This window comes from Cyprinus carpio, chromosome A5, assembly GCF_018340385.1.
Source record: "Cyprinus carpio isolate SPL01 chromosome A5, ASM1834038v1, whole genome shotgun sequence".
Classification (NCBI taxonomy): Eukaryota; Metazoa; Chordata; class Actinopteri; order Cypriniformes; family Cyprinidae; genus Cyprinus; species Cyprinus carpio.
Genome location: NC_056576.1, coordinates 28,915,151 through 28,935,283, shown reverse-complemented (window position 1 = coordinate 28,935,283; position 20,133 = coordinate 28,915,151). Strand labels below are relative to the sequence as shown.

Below are 20,133 nucleotides of genomic sequence, written 5' to 3'. Positions count from 1 at the left end.
AATTCTGTCATCATTTACTCACCCTCATGTCGTTCCAAGACTGTTGTTCTTCAGCAGAACACAAAAGAGGATATTTTGAAAAAGGTTGTTGTTCATACAAAAAAAGAGTATTTTTGTATGGACATATATATCCAGTATATATATCTGGATGTCATTCACTTTCATTGAACAAAAACATGATATTTTGTGTTCCACAGAAACAAGAAAGGCTTGAATGACATTATGAAGGTGTAAACAACTTTGGGCCTGAATGACTTAATGTATGGACAAAAAACAGATATTATTCAAAATGTCTTCATTTGTGTTCCACCAAATAAAGTCTTAAATAATATGTCTTAAAATGACATAAATGTTACTCAGTAGTGACATAATTATCCTTTTGGGTTGAACTATAAGATCCAATTATGTAAAAAAGAGATTAAAAATAAAACTCTGTGAGCATTTAAAAAATCTGTACATACTTTTATGTTATATGGTAATAATACAAACAAAGTGTCATGAAAATATGTTTATACTGTATCACAAAGATTTAAAAACAATCATGGATTCTTCAGGATCTCCCCTGCCCCTCTGGAGGTCTGTGCACGCCGCTGACACCAAAGACACACAGTCATAGTAGCATAACGTAAATTATAAACAGAGTTTTAACCCTCTGGATGATTCCTTAGAAACATAAAACTTAATGGAACATAAGCTATCACAGCCAATTCTGGCTTCATACAATCATGTTTAAGAATGAAAAATGTGCAAATCAGTATCAAAGATTGCCACCACAAAAAATGAAATAAAAATGAGGCACATTATACTCCTATCCTTTGTGTTTTTGATCCTACATCAAAGGCTTGGTTAGTCCTTTAGCATCCTTTATTGAAATTGTTTCAACGAGGGGTTTGTCCTCTAATGAGACTAAAAGAGTTTTAATCTTGCTTTATATGTTGCCACTGAATACTGGTAAAGCTGAAGACTGAATGCTGTTGATTAGAATACGCGAGATAATAATATCTCCTTTTGATGCATGTCATAACTTGATTTTAATTCACACTTCTATTTTTGAACAATCTCTTCAGATACCAGCCATTTGGCTATTGAAATGGAAAAATAACTGCTCTATTTTATGCCATTATTTGAAGACTTACTAAAATCCTCCTTCAATACCATGAGCGAGACACTTGATCACAGGTTGTTCAGTCAGGCCGTCTTTGACATGTTAATGTATAAAGCATCTGCAAAAAATAACCAAGTAACCAGGAAACCAAGAAAAACAAATCTTCAATTAAGGAACACACGTCATTTGTGCAAACTGGGATTTCTTCACCAGGATGTTAAATGATGAGCATGGCAGGGTGAAAAGATGCCGGAAACTGATGTGTGCAAAAGCAGCATGGCCTGGAATTCTGTAAATGAAAGAGGCTGATGTTGAATCTCACTCCTCTAGAGGCATCAATCAATGTCCAATCTGAAAAATAATGAATGTTCCTCTGTGTTCCACTGAGCTATGATTAATCTACAAGTCCAACATTATGTAACTCCAAACATTCATTTGCCCCCTAATTCTACTTTCCCTTTCACACAAGACTTTTGTGTGTCATAACATATGATTATCTTTGAAAAGAAAAGACAGATTATGCCAACAGATGCAAAGGTATTGAAAAGAAACAAAAGCACTTTGTTTATTTTCACTGATCTCAAAATCAAAAAGAGAAAGAGACTGAAAAGTGGAACATCTCCCCAAGCTTGTCTCAAAACCTCTCAAGGGCTTTGTTTTGCCTAAGCAGAGAGTCTATTTATGCATTCATTTATAAGCCTGCTTCAAGAATTTGCAGTGAAAAAAAATATGTTTGCTAGAGACACTGATATAAGTCCCTGTTGCGAAAGCACATTTATCTTATAGGATAAATTTGGTATCTACTACTATAATATTGGATGAAAATAATATATATATCCACAAATAGAATTGTGTTCTTATCCTTATGCTAACAAGCACAATTTGCTGCAGGTGGGTTCCCCTAGGGTCTCCTGCATCATGGACTCTCTTACACTGACAGGCAATGGTTTGTGAAGCTGCATGTCAGAGTTTGTGTCAGAAATGGTAGTGAGCAGCCTTGTAGCACCTCAGGCTAACCCTTCACACAACACATGTCCTATATATCACTAGTTCACACTACCTGCTGAAGTTTTGCAACAATCCATCCACTGCCGACTGCATCACAAATGGAGACAAACTATGGATTCATGGACCCGAGAGTCCACACAGACGAAACAGCAACAATGTTCAAGTCAAGCTATGCAGTATTTTCTGAAGCTGTTTAGGTCTTTCAACATGTGTGGCATGATAAAAGAAATCTCCAGGCTGGAGTGTTTATTTCTACACTACACTTATAGGCTAACATCAATATATATATATAATTCTGGATTCACACTATCCATCATATATCCATCTGTCTAGTCCAGTGGTTCTCAACCTTTTTTCTTTTTTTTTTTTAAGTTAAGGATTTGTTATATATATATATATATATATATATATATATATATATATATATATATATATATATATATATATATATATATATATATATATATATATATTACACAATGAAATATTTTAGAGCTTGACATAATTTGAAAATATATATATTCATAAGATGTATATAAAAATGCCTTATTAATTTTATTTTTTTAAATTAGGTTCGTGGGAACCATGGTTCTTCAAAGAAAATAAGAAATATTGTGTTAGTAATGTTATTTTAATTCTTGTCTTATTTTAAATAATTTTAAGTCATCTTAAAATTTTTTTTTAAATAAAATCATTTAGTGGACCCTATAGGCCCTGATTGAGAACCACTGGTCTTGGTGGTAGTCTTGTCTGTTTGCTTGTTTGTTTGTTTTTGCATATTTAGTCAAAATATAATATTCAAAAATGAGTCTGTGATCCCTACGGAGTTTAATGCAGTACTACAAGGGTTTTGCTAATTATTGTTAGATCACAAAGTAATTTACAAAATTTACAATTAATAAATAAATAAATAAAAATATAGTATTACGTTAACTTTAGCTTTAGTTGAAGTTAAAAAATATTGTTATAGATATATTATCATCATTATTATTATTATTATATAATGAACTTTTAAAGTTCTGATAGTTCTAAAAGGCCTATTTATTTAAAATAGTAATATGTTGTAATATTATGACTGTAGAAATTTTATTGTGTGTGTGTGTGTGTGTGTGTGTGTGTGTGTGTGTGTGTGTGTGTGTGTGTGTGTGTAAATTATGTTAGATATTATTATTATTATTATTATTATTATATAATTAACTAAATCACTTAAGTTCTAATAGTTCTAAATGACAAGTGTATATTTAAAAAATGTGTCAGCTTTAATTTATTTTATTTTATTTATTTATTTGTATTATTATTAGTGGTGGTACCCAAGGAGGATGCGGTCTCCATGGCAACCTCGCCACTCCTTTTATTAGTTAAAAGTCCTGGCACTTGTGCTGTAAACTGTGCTGTTTCACGCGCGCGCTGAGAGCTCGTGCAGTGATCGCAGATTGAGCGCGCTCTCCCCTCACGCTGCTCGCGCCGCTCAGGTGCCTCTGGTTTTTGAATTTCCCACGACAGTTCGTGTCACATCCGGTTCAGCACCACTGCTTGGCCCCGCTTCTCAAATTTCCTGCCCACACCTACTCTCTCGTATTAACCAGCCAAGTTTGTCTAGTGATGAAGTAATATTTTCGCCCCTTTCGTGCTCATCCCTACATTCGCGATCGGATCGCCGGTCCAGCAAGAAACAGGACGAGGAGGCGTCGAGAAGCTGACATCAGATAAATATGCAAAGAGGAGGCTCTGCAAACCATTCCAATCTCATTTTCCCGTTATCTTGGCGCTGAATAAAAACATATACGCACATTCAAGAGGAGCATCAGATAGAGAGCCGGACAGCTGCACAGAAAACAGCGCTGCATGTGATATCCTCGGATCAGGTGGCATCGGCGGCAGAAGATGCAGCCTGCAAGCAAGCTCCTGAGTCTCACCCTCCTTGTACTGATGGGCACTGAACTCACCCAAGTAGGTTTATAAACGCCATTTTCAGCGCGCATCTCGGACTAATTAGGCAGATATGCTCAGAATAAGCCGTTTCGTGTATTATCATAAGGGCAGATTAATCTATTGGGCAGCAGAGATCTGTACAGACTTATATGATTAAACCTCATTTAGAATAAAATCACAGCGGGGATTCTCTTTTCTAGAGCTTTCATGCCACATGGCTAGAGTTTTTTTTTATTTTTATTTTTTTTAATAGTAACTTTTATGTAGGTTTATTGTGGGTGATTATGAATGTGTTCACAGAGTAGCTAATAGTTGGCAGTTTTAGTGAGATAAATGCATCTTGGTAGCAGTGAAGTCTCTGTTATTGTGTGTGTGTGTGTGTGTGTGTGTGTGTGTGTGTGTGTGTGAGAGAGAGAGAGAGAGAGAGAGAGAGTGATCATCAGTATCATTTTATCGTTTGTATGATTATCCCTATTCAAGTTAAAACACTCCAGGGCTTGTGCAGTGTATTCTCATTATCCACACACTGTGATTGTCTCTGACACTATAATCTCACTTTGAAGACAAAAATAGCAAGTAAATTGCTTTCTCCACACTCCACACTGATGCTTACTCTTCAGTAACTAGTTTTTCTGTACGCCTTGACATGAAATCTCTGTTGGTGAGTTAATCAAATGGTACCATTTCAGCTTTACTGAAGGGACAAGGTCATTAGTCTTAATGTACAGAAAATGAATATTGCAAATTTCATTAATTTCACCTCTTTACTGTATTCTGCATGGATTGTTTTGTGCAAGAAACAATTAAGGTTTGATTTTTTTTTTTTTTTTTTTTTTGACCATAATACTACAAGTAGCTATTAATAAAACAGGGTTAAAATAACAGTGGGTTATTGGATAATTCATTTAACTAAATCAGTAATCTTAAACTAAGTGCCCTGTGTCATAATTTGCAATCTCAAATTACAAATCCCAAATTATGAATCACTGATTTTTTTTTTTTTTTTTTTTTATTTAATAGAAATTAAGGTTGAAACAAAATTGATATTGTTTCCTGCCTACTAAGTTAACTATGGCATTAGATGCACTTCATATTATAGCATGCTATAATTCACATTCAATTTTAAAAAATTGCTCAAAAATTTCATAAATATTGTTGGCCTGAACAGGACGAAAACTTTTCATGTGCAAATCAGTGATCAGTTAGATATTTCCAAGATATTTATGTGTTAGTGCAGGTGAAAACAAGTGTTTCTTGCAAAAAAAAAAATTTAAATAAGAAGAGAACAAGTATGTTGATTAAATCTTGAGTCTGTCCGTGAGTGCTTATATGTCAGTAGTTCATTAAGAACGTGTCTATGGTGTATGTGTGTATAAATATCCTGAGAAGGTAACCTGTACTGCCCTCTGTTGGCTAAATAATACCATGGCATGCTGCTGAGAGATAACTGTTAATGGTCTAAAACTCTCCTGTTCAGAAGTGGCTCATAAATAGCACTCATAAAGCACTCTGTTTTTAGACTGTGCATAACTGAGTTATCTTTTTAATCTAAACATATGTTGATATTTCAGAGTTTAATGAAATGTTCAGAGAGCATTAACAATCATAGTTACTTTAGAGAGCATAAATAATATGGTTACTGTGTAATGCATGCGGAGGAGAGAGCCTGATGGCTGCAAAATTGCACCGATGAGCCAAAATATTACACAGCGCGCGCATTATTCAAGGGGGTCCACTTTACCATAACCAGTAGGTCATTTTCGTCTCGCGTAACCCAATGTAGCCTCCAGCTTTTGTACGTACTGTCACGTTGTTTGGATATTTTTTTGTAAGTGTGTGAATAAAAACATCGCTTACTGTTTTAAAGGCATTTCTACATGTACATTTATCGAGAGCAGAGTAGACTACACTGTTTTGTATCTTAATAGGCTACTCGGTTTTAAATATTGCTGTCAGTGTAGGTATTGTGAGAGCACGGAAGAAAAAAAAAGAAAAACTTTGTATGCGTTCAGTGATTTAGTATATTCGTGCGTCAAGCGCCGCGAGGAGGTTTATGATATTAATGCATATTTCACCAGTATAGCGGGTGGGCGGACGCGGGACCAATGAGATGTGATGCTCTGCTGAGCTGCTGTCATTATTCGCGTGAAGAGAGAAGAGAGAACAGCACTCTTATCATAAACCGAGAGCGCTCGAGTAATAATAAAGTTCAGTATAGAATCGTGCGAGTAGAAATCCCCGAGATGAATTCATTGACACTAGATGCTTTACAGAAGCGCATCACCTCTGTCAGCAGCGCAGGTCACCAGCACAGTTCTCCACTGGAATCTGTATAATGAAGGTTACTGGGAAAGACAAGAGCAGAGATGTCGGTGCCTTTGCTGAAAATTGGAGTAGTGCTCAGCACGATGGCGATGATCACCAACTGGATGTCGCAAACGTTGCCCTCACTAGTAGGTCTGAATAGCACCAAATTAAGCGTGGCACCTCCGGGTGTGCCGGACCGGAGCACTGGCGTGAGTTTTCCTCTCTTTGTTCATGTTCATGAGCTGCGAAAAACATTTATATTATTCATACGTTATAAATGATACTATTTAAATAATGTAAATTATATGTGTTGTCCTTACGGTAGTACTCTAAAAACATGCGAAATATAGCACCTGTATGTTTTTACATTGTACCATGTCAATATCATGATACATTTCTTGAAAACTTGTCTCTCAATTCTGATTGGTTGATTGGAATGTTGTTCCAGGAACATGTTGTAGCCTACTTGGTGAAATCACATTCACCGGTCCAATAGTATTTTCTGAAGTACCTTGGAGTACCATGTAAATATTATAGTATATAAATATGATATAATTATTCAGTCCTATATAGATTGATGTAGCATATCCTATGATATTATGGTTTTATCAAATGCAATGAAAATATTTATGTGTTTGCCTGTATTTGATGTTAATTTAGATTTTGGTATTGTGTAATGATGGAACTGTTGCTGTGCTGTTGCCAAAAAAAAAAAAAAAGAAAAGAAAGGAAAAGAAAAGAAAAGAAAAGTAAGATCTCAATTAAGTTGAACCTATTGCTGTTTATGTCACTGCATGATTCATGTAGTGTAGCAACACAAAAGGTGGCAAATACTAAAAGGATAAAAAAAAAAAAATAAAATAAAAAAACCTTTTTTGATTTTTTTGACAACTTTTGCCAAAGCCAAAATGCGTTATAATTAGTTCAGTGTTCCTTGTTTAAGAGATCTTGAATTTATCAGAAGGTATTTATTTAGGGGACGAGGTGGTAGGAACCAGCTGGTTGAAGTTGACCTAACAGTGACAGTGTGTGATTAATTTTAATAGATATCCAATATTATGCAGCTTTTCCAATGGGCAAAAACCTTTGTCTTTTCAGGTTCAAACAGTGCGATCAGGTAAAAATTTGTCTCAGCGGGGGGATTATTGACTTTAAAAGTGACGTGTAGTGGTGTGTAGCCAAGTATGGTGTCCCATACTCGGAATTTGTGCTTTGCATTTTTTAATGCATCCAAGTGCACAGACACAGCAGTGAGTACTGCACACACACACACGGAGCAGTTGGGGGTTTGGTGGCTTCCCTGCCAGTACTGTGACTCGAACCCGCAATCTTTGGGTTACAAATCCGACTCTCTAACCATTAGGTAAGACTAGTCTCACACTATACAGACAAGTGTGTTTATAGTCTTGAGTAATTTTTCTTAGTCATCTGCTATCTTAGAAATTGTTTTGAAATCAATACTAATTAAATCACTTGTTTGTGAGCAAGGGAAAGATATATATTTTTTTCTCTTTCTTTATGTATTTTTTTTCTTATATAATATGTGTTCACTATTTTGGTATTGTGATAAACTCTGTCCTCAAACAATAAAAATATTAGATTTTATTATAACCTGAATTCAGCATTACAATGCCAGCAGATTTGCAAAGATGTTCCTTCGATTTAATAAAAAGTGCTTTCTGTCTGCTCTGGTTATGGATTATTCATTAGATTACTCGGGATTAGGACAAAACATACGAAAACACTCACTCTTCCAGATGGCTCTTTTATGTAAAGCCACTGGGTCATAAAATCCCCTTCGAGAAAAGACCATTTCACATCAAAGAACCAACTATGAAAATCCTTAAAAGAAAACTGTGTTTTGTCAGTATATTGACCACTAATACACTGCTCTGCACCTGGTGGACAAGAAGAAACAAAATCTGAACAAGGGAAATTAAGTAATACAGAGAATAAATTATGTAGCTTGGCTTATATTATATATGTATATATATATATATATATATATATATATATATATATATATATATATATATATATATATATATATATATATATATATATATAAATAAATATATGTGTGTGTGTGTGTATATATGTACACACACACACACACACACACACACACACACACACATATATACACAAACACAACAAATAAGTTATATAATAATATTATTATTTAATTTGTTATATATTTATATAGTTTCATAGACTTTAGAAACAATTTTGACATTTTTGGAAAACAACTGCATACAGTGTGAAACATTACTAATTTGTTTATCATTTTCATTTCATTCTGAAACTCATGCTTTCTAGATTTAAATACTAATAATAGATAAATAAATAATCTAAATAATGTTACCTTGGAGACATATTTACTTCACAGAATTCACAAAAACAACTTTTCATAAACCACAAACAACTAAATGCTCATGTTCAAGGCATTCAAAAACAATACATAAATGTATGATTATTGTAACAGAAAACTTGCACTGCATGACAGTTTCCATCGAGTGGCCGATAATTCTTTCACGCTGACCCTTGTGTAGAGTTCAGGTAATTAACCTTCTCAAAGACTGCAGTGGGAGAAAGAAGAAAACTGTTACAAAGCTGCTTCCTATAAAGCACATCCTGATCAGTCACTGACCTTTTTTCCTCTTTGTTTTTCCTCTTGCCCAGGTGCTGCCTGCTAACCCAGAGGAGTCATGGCAGGTGTACAGCTCAGCTCAAGACAGTGAGGGCAGGTGTGTGTGCACCGTTGTGGCTCCTCAGCAGACCATGTGTTCACGGGATGCCAGGACCAAACAACTGAGACAGCTCCTGGAAAAAGTAACCTTTAAAAAATGACCCACACTCAAAGACCTATACTGACAGAATGCACAGCTTGCTGAATGCCTTTCATAAATGTTTTCAGCAAGGCTGTCACTCAACACATAGCTTATTATTCTTCTCTTATGTCCTCTTTCCATCACTCAGGTTCAGAACATGACTCAGTCCATCCAGAATCTTGACCAGAGGACCCAGAAAGACCTGCAGTATGTGCAAAGAATGGAGGTGCAGTTGAGAGGCCTGGAATCCAAGTTCAAACAGGTGGAGGAAAGCCACAAGCAGAATATCGCCAAGCAATACAAGGTGGGTACAAATACATAAACTCATCCAGATCAGTGTAGTTATTCCATTGTCCATGTCATGTTTTATTTGTGACCTCATACAATATGTCTCATTTACCAAAAGGTTAACTCACTAATTTAATTGAGCTCCCAATTACTTTAAAAAATCAATCTTTGAGAAAACTAGTGAGCATATTCATTTTCTGAAAATTTTCAAGCCAAGTGAGCTCAGAATATTCACGCCACAGGCATTTTCAAGTGAATTACAAAATTTGATTCATTTTGGCGATCTTTTCCATCTTAGCTTTTGTTAGCTGTCTGACAATTGCATCTGCATGCTAATAAGGACGTTGCTGTTTTTCTAAATGGAGGCGCAGAGATTTGGTTGCACATTGCAATTTGTAGTGTGTGTATCGAGCTCCCAAAGCGGCATAGATTTTATAGATCAGTCTAGCATAGTCTCTTAGGTCTTTTGGCATCATCTGGCCCTTCAAAGTCTTTTAGACAAAAATAATGTATTGAGCATCTTGATTTAGTCAAACTGAATGTTACGGTCAGGAATGTGGCTCCTCTTGTTCATTTACCAAGTAAGAAAACTACTCAAAACATTTTATGGCTTGACCTTTAAACATTTATTACATGAAGCCATCAAATATTTGCATGCAGTCGCTGGAAAAGGTCATCTTATACACCATCATATGATATTCATACCCACATGGGAGTCCACATGGTGAATGTTTTCAGAAGTTTTCAACATTGATAATAAAAAGAAATGTTTCTTGAGCACCAAATCAGTATATTAGAATGATTTCATATTAGAATGATTTCTCATGTGACACTAAAGACTGGAGTAATTCAGCTTTGCCATCATAAAAAGTAATTTTAAATTGTAACAATATTTATAATTTGTTCCCAGAACTTATCCATTTGTTCATGTGTAGTAGTAAATTGTGACCACATACCACATAATAATTCATTTGTGTTTTAATTATATCATATTTATGGAGTAATAAAATTATATGGAGTAATAAAACAAGAGAACAAATTATTATTTCTTGGCCACAATAAATATGTTTTTTTGTTTTTTTTCCCGCTGCATGTCATATGCAGAGCAACATACATAAGATAATTATTTAATATATATATATATATCTTACTGACCCCAGACTTTTGAATGGTAGTGTATGTATAGTTTTAATAGCTTGCTATTAATATTATGTTTTTTCTTCATCTATGTCCTGATTTATGTGTTTTAAACATATGGCAGAATCCATCATGATTATTTGCACTTGTGCAAATAATTTCAAGCATGTATTTGTGTGTTAGTTCATCCTATCAAATTATTTTTTTAATAAAATGCTGCATTATTTCTGTACAAACAGCTGTATCTGTGAAAATGTATGTGTTAGAAAGGCTAGCGAGTTAGTTATTCAACCAAATTTCATTTTCTTGCTTGCAGGGCTAACTTTATGAATTAAATCAAAGCTGCAGAGACTGAAGAACAAGTTCAATGCCATTATAATCAACTGGTCAACTGATCGCATCATTCAGTTTATTTTAAATACAAAGCACCTTTGAATTCTGTTTGCAGTCTTTTTGTGCATGCCACTATTGCAGCCTTCCATGAGTAGATTTTCTTATGTTATGACATCTTCATGTCTATAATTCAGATTTGTTTATGCACATTTGGATATTTCGAAACAAGGGAAAATATTGTTGTATGTGAAGCATGTAACCCTCGACACCTTGCATTTTAAACACTGAAAAATAAAGAGAGTTTTTTCACATTTTTGCTGGTGTACTGAGAACTTGTTTTATACTATGTTGAACTTTACATCTATTGGCTAGGCACACAATTATGGTAGAGAAGGCAGAGAGGGCAAGTGTAGGGCAAGACAGGTGTTTGGACGCAATCGTTGCACACATGCCTACTGAACCAAGCCTATTTTAACCTTTCAGGCCATAAAAGCGAAAATGGAGGAACTTAGGCCAATGATACCAGTGTTGGAGGAATACAAGGCTGATGCAAAATTGGTAATGCAGTTTAAAGAGGAGGTCAAGAATCTGACATCAGTGCTAAGTGAACTGCAGGAGGAGATCGGGGCCTTTGACTACGAGGAGCTTCACAACAGGGTGTCTAATCTTGAGGAGAGGCTTCGTGCATGCATGCAAAAATTAGGTAGGATGAGTTTAAACACAAACACAAACAAATTTTATATTTCATTTCAAAATATTATATATGACAGTTCATTTTTTGTTAAAACACACACTTAAGTATGCAAGAAAATATATTTTTTTACTAGTTCATATTTTTTGAATAACAAAAATAGGCCAGAAAAAGATACTATAAAAATATATTGATGTTGCTTTTATACAGTTATATTAGGAAATTAAAGATTGCACAAATAAAGTCACACTTCACTTTTTTTTTTCTTATTAAAATAATAGTTCACCAAAAATGAAAATTTGCTGAAAATTTACTCACCCAAGTTGTAGATTGGCTTCTTTCTTCATCAAAACAGATTTGGAGAAATTTAGCATTGTGTCCCTTGCTCACCAGTGGATCCTCTGCAGTGAATGGGTGCCATCAGAGTGAGAGTCCGAACAGCTGATAAAAACATCACAATAATCATAATTATTACAATGACATAATGCTAAATTTCTCCAGATCTGTTCCAATGAAGAAACAAACTCATCTACATCTTGGAGGGTAAATTTTCAGCTCCAATAAATAAATAAATAAATAGTGTTCATGGCACATTTGAAATAACAAACATAGTGTAGCCTCAATATTTATTGAAACTGCAAATTCAAGGATGCTTCTCATTAAACACATTAGTCCTGACTTTTTGGATGATTGAGCAAAATACAAAACACTGTATTTTATTGTGCTGCTCTGAGGCATTAGCATGCTGAATTTAAACAACACAACATATACACTTCCTTTATTCCTGTCATTTTCCATTTCTGAAATGCTGTATCTCAGCATAGCTAATCTGATACAGATAGTAGCAGCAGATTCAGATGTTGCCTTATTCGGAAGTGAAGAATGGATTTCATATGGATGTTAGACACAGACGTGACTAATGAGAAGCTGCTGTGCTGTTCTCTCCTCTAACAAATGCCTTTGGGTCCACCTGAGCCATGGCATGAAGTCATAGCGAATTTACAGGTTAATTAAATAACATTATCAAAATTCAGTATGACAGGACACATCTCTGATTTATAAACACATCCTCAGTTGAATGAACATCATACAATCCAAAAGCAAAATGCACATTTTCACAGAAATTTAATAACCATTCATACATTGGAATATAGGTCAGAAGCTCTGTGTAACAATAGAGAATTGCTCTTGCTCCTTTTTGGAGCATTTATTTTAGATTCAGACGAATAACAGATTTAGTACTATTCATGCATAATGCAAATGCAACCTCACTTTGATTGATTAAAGGAGGACACCATGCTGGGTTTTGATGCTTAACAATAAATACCAAAAAAAAGAGCTGCAGTTTTAAGTTTTCCAGTGAGCCAAAAGCTGCATGCAGTGATAAAGAGAGCCATCTAAATATGATCATGGGATTCTATTGAAAGATTACTGCTCTCAGTACAGGAATCTCCTTGCTACATGAATTTCTGATGCTGCATTTCATAAGGGAATTAAATCACTGGATGGGAAAAAAACAGTCATAATTTGTTCACGTTAAGTTAAATAACGTGAACTTCATTCATAGGAAATATTACATTCATAGTCAATAGAGTTTTGAGAGAAACCTTAGCCAATTGTTTTGTGATTGTTGTCCATACAATTTGAAGCAGTTTCAACAGTATCCTGTGATGTGCCACAATTTTTGTCCAGTTATTCTGTAATTTTTATACAGTAAAACAGTAATACTGTGAAATATTATTGAAATTTCAAATAACTGTTTTCTATTTAAATATATATATTAAAATATTTTTTCCTAAAAATTATTTGTTCCTGTGCAGCCATTACTCCAGTCTTCAGTGTCACATGATCCTTCAGAAATCCTATTAAAAGGCTTTTAATATGCCGAATACTCAAGTAACGATAATTCTTATCAATGTTGTAAACAGTTGTGCTCTTTAATAGTTTTTGTGAAAACCGTGATACATTTCATAAAATGACATAAAATAAAGCATTTTTTTTAAATAATTTAAGTCGTCACTGTCACTTTTGATCAATTTAATGCATCCTTGCTGCATAAAAGTATTTGCATAAATATCTTTAAAAAAAGAAAACAATATTTCTGACCCCAAACTTTTGAACAATAGTGTATATTGTTATGTTAACATACATTAATGTAAAATTAAATGTAAAATCTTGATTTAAAAAGTCAACAACCATCTTCAATTCCATTTATTTTCTTGGAAATGTGCATATGTTATGTTGTAAAAGACAAATTCAGTTGATAGCTGAGGATAAAAATCACAAAGAGTCAAAGCAAAGAGTTATCCATACATTAAGGTGAGTGCTGGGTTTCTGCTAAGCTTCTCTAACCTTACGCATAGCACAGTAGATTTCGCGAAAGAAAACATGGGATGGGTTGGCAAAATTTAATGCCATGACATTATGCAAATATCTGAGAAAATTACATAAACGTGTTATCTATGCAACAGTAATCACACATTAGCGATGTATGGCTGTGAACTCAGTGTTACTTGCTGTATATTTCAGCATAATTGCATCAGCAGTCAGTGTCAGAAGCACTATAGATCCTAGCCTTCAGTCCGCTGTATATTCAGTTTTACGACTGCTTTACGATCCTAGAAAAGGTTCTTCACTACGTTATCACTTAAATACACTAATAGAACTGAAATTTATCGCCTGTGACAGACTATTTAGCTAACATTTGGCTATCAGGTCTGGTGTAAAGACTGGCCACCTGTGCCGAGACAATAATCAGGCTGGTAACTGTGAATATTATGTGCCATAGAATATCTATGAGTCAATAATCAGGCTGGAGAAGTATAGATGAATAAATTGCAACTCATTATCCCAAAGCGATTATGGAATTGCACAGGTCAATATTAGCAGATTATGAGTAATCATATAAAGAGGTCAGTCTGTTCAAGGACTTTGCAGTGACTTTAATGATATTATGTGCCATAGAATATCTATCCAGTAATTTTATGCCAAAGCTTCTGTTTCAAAGAAAACAGCTATAGTTCAGTCATTTGTAAATTGAAATAAGAGTACAATATAAAATAAATATGAGATAATGGGCAGTCAGCTGCTCACGATCACAAAATAAACTCAGATGTAAAGCAGAAAGTTCTTATATCATCCTGAAAGGGTTTATTTTGCGACAATGACTGGCTGACTCACCAAATAAATAAATACATGAACATGAAATATTGATTTGAGTTTTTTTATCATGTGAGAAGAAAGAGAGCGCAGAGGGAAATGAGAGACTTAAAACCAGCATGGAGACTGGTTGCCAGGGACAACTGTCAGATATACAGTTGCACGTCATGATGACCGCAGAATTCCATGATCGACCAATCAGAATCAAATATTCTGGAGAGCTGCGTAATGATACCAAATAGCCAGGTCAGTGAAATACAAAACAGTTCATTCTTCAGAACTGGCTCCTGTAAGGTTTTTCATAAACCAGCATGATAATCGCATTTCAGCGGCAAGAACAGAATATTGGAAAAATATAATGGGAAACAGAGGAGTATCTATAAATGTACATTTCGTTTAAAAGCAGTTGCTTTGCCCCAGCGGACTGCCACAACAGCACAGCCAGAGAGAGAGAGAGAGAAACAGTGAGAGAAAGCGAAACAGCATCAGTTCTCAGAAAGATATAAAGTGACAGAATAATAGAGAAAACGCAGTATAAATGAGAGAAGAACACACTTCTTTGTGTATGAGGACTCTAACAACACTGCAGACAACTATACAAGTTATGCTCCAGTGTGTTTGTCTGACACTGTGTCAAAACAGAGAGTATGAGAGGTTCACTGACGCCTGCAAACTTCTGCCTGAGTGGCTAACACACGCCAGAACATGACAGGAACTCCAACGCCTCCCCCATCCATCCACCACATGCCCACTTACCAGTGCAAAACATTGAAGTTTAACAGCATATCACTCACTCATAAGAAAGCATAGAAGCAGCATGTTAAAAGAAAATGGAAGAATTCACCAGAAATGAAAATTGTCATCTTTTACTCACCCTCACACCATTATAAATCTCTATTATTAATTTATTTTTCTTAGAGATGTCAGATGGGATGTTCATGTTGCTCTTTTCTACACAATGAAAGTGAATGGTGACCAGACTACTGCAATTAAAGTCCATCTTTTCTACACAATGAAAGTGAATGGTGACCAGACTACTGCAATTAAAGTCCATATGACTCGCTCACTATTCCAGTTTGTGTGAATATTTCATTGTTATAATTAGTGAGAAACCTGGTGTGATTAATTTTGGTGTGCGAAACAATGTCGTCAGTGAATAACTTATTTTCATTTTTTTTCCACAAAGCTGTTATATGGCTCAAGTCTTATGGACTAATTTTAGGTTCATTTTATTGTGCATGACAGCCCCTGGTCACCATCCACTTTCATTGTATGGAAAAGAGCAGCATGAACATTCTTCAAAATATGTCTTTTTATGTCTTATGGAATAAGAATGTTGAACATGAGTTTGAGGAAATGATGGCAATAAAATATTGAGTTTTACTTGTTACCATGTTTTACTGTTATCAGCCTGTGGGAAGCTGACAGGAATAAGTGATGCTATAACCATAAAGACATCTGGATCAAGATATGGATCCTGGATGACTGATCCGCTTGCCCCCGATGGTGATACGAGGGTGAGTTCATCAAATCTTTACTGTCTTAACTGAATTCCTCTGGATTGTTTATGTAAGAGAAAAACAGCTTTAATCACTTCACATCCCTCATTTTAATCACAACTGCTTTTTTTTTTTTTTCTTCCTAGCTAAAATGTATTTGACTTCGTCTTATCAGCACTCTTTTTGTCCCTGCAGTATATTTTCTCGTAAACATGCCAAGAGTGTGGTTTATTAAATTACTGGCAAACATTAAGATGCAAATGATAGGTGTAAATCTTGCAAGATTTTATTAGTCTGGCAGCAAAGTCATTCCCAGTAAGAGCTGAATGATGTCTGTTCATTCCTGCTCCAGTATTTCCCGCACACAAATGCTGGTATATTTCTCTTGGTTTCATATCTTTGTTTTCAGACAAACTTTAGTATTCTGTGCTAAAAAGCAAAATCTTGTACAGCTGTTTTAGTTCCCTGCCTTTATATTTCTCCAATTTCTTGAACAAATCTAACACATCCATCTTGGTTAGATGTCAGTATAGCGAGTAAGTTGCTTGACAACTAATCTATGATCCCATCATATATTAATGCAACAACTTCAAAGAGGATCGCTGAAGGTGAAGCGGTGAAGTTTTTAGCTCCTTTGAGATGGATCGATCCAGTAGAAAAGCCCAGAAACAGAATGGCATCTGGCCTGCAGATCTGTCTGAGCCTTAAATGATTGATGAAGGGTCAGAGAGTTGCCCTTGCGTGAAGCTTCTGATAGCCTTAGTATTTATTTTAACAGTGAATTATACACTTAAAAGGGTCAGACAGTTTAAAAACATGCTTTTTTAAAGAATCCGATTTTATTAAATCAGTTCAGAGCAGGGATAGGATAATAGGCAAGTAAAAGAATAAATTGAATACATCAGTACCAAGACTCAGATTGCATGCTGTCCTTGACTGTGAAGGGATCAATGACATAAAAGAGCATCCACAATAAAGAAAAGGAAAAATATCACATGTGCCAGGTGAATGTCATGTGGTGCAAAAAGTAAAAACATATTTTCCTTTCAATGAATATATGTTTGCACACATTTAATCATTATTTAAATATTTAAATATATAAATATATTTGAAGGTATTTTCAAGGTACCTTTCAATATCATGAATTATTAATTTATAAATATAACATTTTTGGAGAGTCACAACACATGACATTTTACATACAGACCTGACTGGTTGAGTTAGAATTAACTCAAAAAGAAACTAAAAAAGGTAAAACTTTGATATTTTAAGAGGTTTATTGATTTTGATGCAGTTAAGTTTTTTTTTTTTTTTTTTTGGTCTACAGAAGTTTTTCAAATTTTAGTAAGCAGTAAAGCAGTTTAATTATTTTATTCTACAAAATAATAATGAAAAATTATACTAAACTGCTTAATAATGTATTCCTTGAGAATTTCATTTTTATGAATCTTTTTTCTTCATGATATCAGGACAGTTGTATTACTCTAACATTTTTTTTTTGTTGACTGTATTCCCCCAAAAATATCAAAAACATTTTATGTATTAAAAAAAAGACTATTTTCGGCTGTTTTTTACTGTCCCATTCCACATATACATACTACATAGATAATAAGTAAGTACTAATCGTGAACCTACTCTTAATCCTTGTGAACCTACCATAATCTTAACCCATGTAGTTACCTTATATTTGCCTGTATTTTCTTATTTAAGAGCACATACTGTAAAATAAATGCATTCATTTTTCCACCACCAGGTGTGGTACATGGATGGTTACCACAACAACCGCTTCGTCCGGGAATACAAGTCCATGGCCGACTTCATGTATTCGGACAACTTCACCTCACATCGACTTCCTCACCCCTGGTCAGGCACAGGACAGGTGGTCTACAACGGCTCAATCTACTTCAATAAGTTCCAAAGCAACACCATCATCAAATTTGACTTCAAGACAGCCACCATCAGCAAGTCCGGTCAGCTAGATTACGCCGGCTACAATAACCGTTACCACTATTCCTGGGGTGGTCACTCCGATATTGACCTAATGGTGGACGAAGGTGGGCTTTGGGCCATCTATGCCACCAATCAAAATGCAGGGAATATTGTCATCAGCAAGATCAACCCACTTACCCTGCAAGTCATCAAAAGCTACACCACCAACCACCCAAAGAGGAGCGCAGGCGAGGCCTTCATGATCTGCGGGACGCTTTATGTCACCAACGGATACTCAGGAGGGACAAAGGTCTACTATGCTTTCCATACCAACTCCTCTACTTACGAATATATCGACATCCCCTTACAGAACAAGTATTCCCATATCTCCATGCTGGATTATAACCCTAGGGACAGAGCTCTTTACGCATGGAACAATGGACACCAGGTGCTGTATAACGTCACCTTGTTCCACGTCATTCGCTCTGAGGAACTCTAAAGTGACATTCTCCATCCCTTTGAGATACACAGTAGCACTGATATAGTTTATTAATGAAAAATTGAGTAATGCCTGATGATTGTTCAATAAAAGATGACATTAAAATGTATCAAAAGTAATAGTTAATGGCAACAGCTGCCAAAATGTCTTTTTTCTTTTTTAGGCTTTTCTTAGATAACTGTGTTTGAATATCACTGCTTATCACTGCAAAAATGTTGAAAAATTCTTAAACCAAGATCAATTTACTTGTGAAGCAAAATTGCGTAAAATTATGGGTTTTTTGTTTGTTTGTTTGTTTGTTTGTTTTTAAGCATAAATTATATACAGTATATACTGTACTGTATATTATCTGAAAACAAACCCAGTTTTGCTTCAAGTAAATTTATGTTGGTTTTTAGGTATGTTTAGATATTTTAACTGCAAAACAAAAACACCAATTCATCAAATTATTTTTCATGGTGTTCTTAGTACTTGTACAGCTTTACGAACATGATTTATTTACATGGTAGAGGGCAAAGAAGTGTGACGTTAGAAAGATGTCATTTAGTTACCCAGTTATGTCCTTTGTATCGAGAGCAATCAAAACTAACTAACATCAACTAAAGAACCGAAGGCACTGACTGTTGGAGGCACTCTTTTAAAGAACTGCAGCGTGTTGTGACTGTATGTAGTTTGATATTCACAAAGATTTGCATGGACATTTTTAGCACTACGTTTCACATGTTTGTATTATTTTTCTCACATTAATATGAACCTTATATGTGAAAAAGAGATTAGATTAGTGATGGGTTTGCTATTCTTCTTGCCACGTTTCATTTTTGCTGTATCTTTTGTTGTTTTTAAAATTTGTGTTCATAAAGTGACTTAAATAGTAGGATGGATTGTAAGAAAAAGAAGCCAAGAGTATATATATAGATATAACTTGTCAGCAAAAAAAGTGTCAAAAGAAAATGTGAAAAAAATTATTTACAAGGTATTAATCTTTGACTGTATTTCAAGACAGATCCATGTGTCAGCTGTTAGAAGAAATAGATGGCATCATCTAAAACTGTTACGCTTGCATCTGTGTTGTACTTGCAATGTGATTCATATCAATAAAGCCAGTTTTTATTTTACAGTTATTGCCTGAAGAAAATTAAACCATGTGCCATACGTGCATATCAAATTACAGTCTCCAAAATATAGATCTAAATAAAGAAAGAAAACAATAATCTCCTTATTTGTCTGCGTAGAAAAAGATTTCTGTGGATAATGACCCGACTCCAGCTTCCGAAGCTTCAGGAGCCAAGGGAAATGTCAAATGGGACGGAATAGTCTAAAGAAAAAAATAAGACCTGTCTAAAGGTGGATATCATTACCAGCCTATATTCTTTCTCCATGGCAACGGGCGCAGAAAGTGATGACCTCATCTGTTT

General features: G+C 34.8%; 1 protein-coding gene across 3 annotated transcripts; it reads left to right on the top strand.

Annotated features, from left to right (window-relative positions):
* Positions 1-3,522: 3,522 nt before the first annotated feature.
* olfm1a (olfactomedin 1a) lies at positions 3,523-19,835 on the top strand. Of its 3 annotated transcripts, none has more exons than XM_042756775.1 (6): positions 3,523-4,063; positions 9,035-9,184; positions 9,332-9,487; positions 11,425-11,644; positions 16,202-16,308; positions 18,044-19,835. In XM_042756775.1, exons 1-6 carry the CDS (start codon positions 3,998-4,000, stop codon positions 18,716-18,718), a joined length of 1,374 nt encoding a protein of 457 aa, XP_042612709.1. In that variant the 5' UTR covers positions 3,523-3,997; the 3' UTR covers positions 18,719-19,835. The 3 variants fall into 3 exon arrangements, with proteins under 3 accessions (XP_042612709.1, XP_018926784.1, XP_042612708.1); XM_042756774.1 differs by lacking the exon at positions 3,523-4,063 and adding an exon at positions 6,160-6,561; XM_019071239.2 differs by lacking the exons at positions 11,425-11,644; positions 16,202-16,308; positions 18,044-19,835 and adding an exon at positions 10,925-11,254 and having other exon boundaries at positions 3,532-4,063.
* The last annotated feature ends 298 nt before the right edge of the window (positions 19,836-20,133 follow it).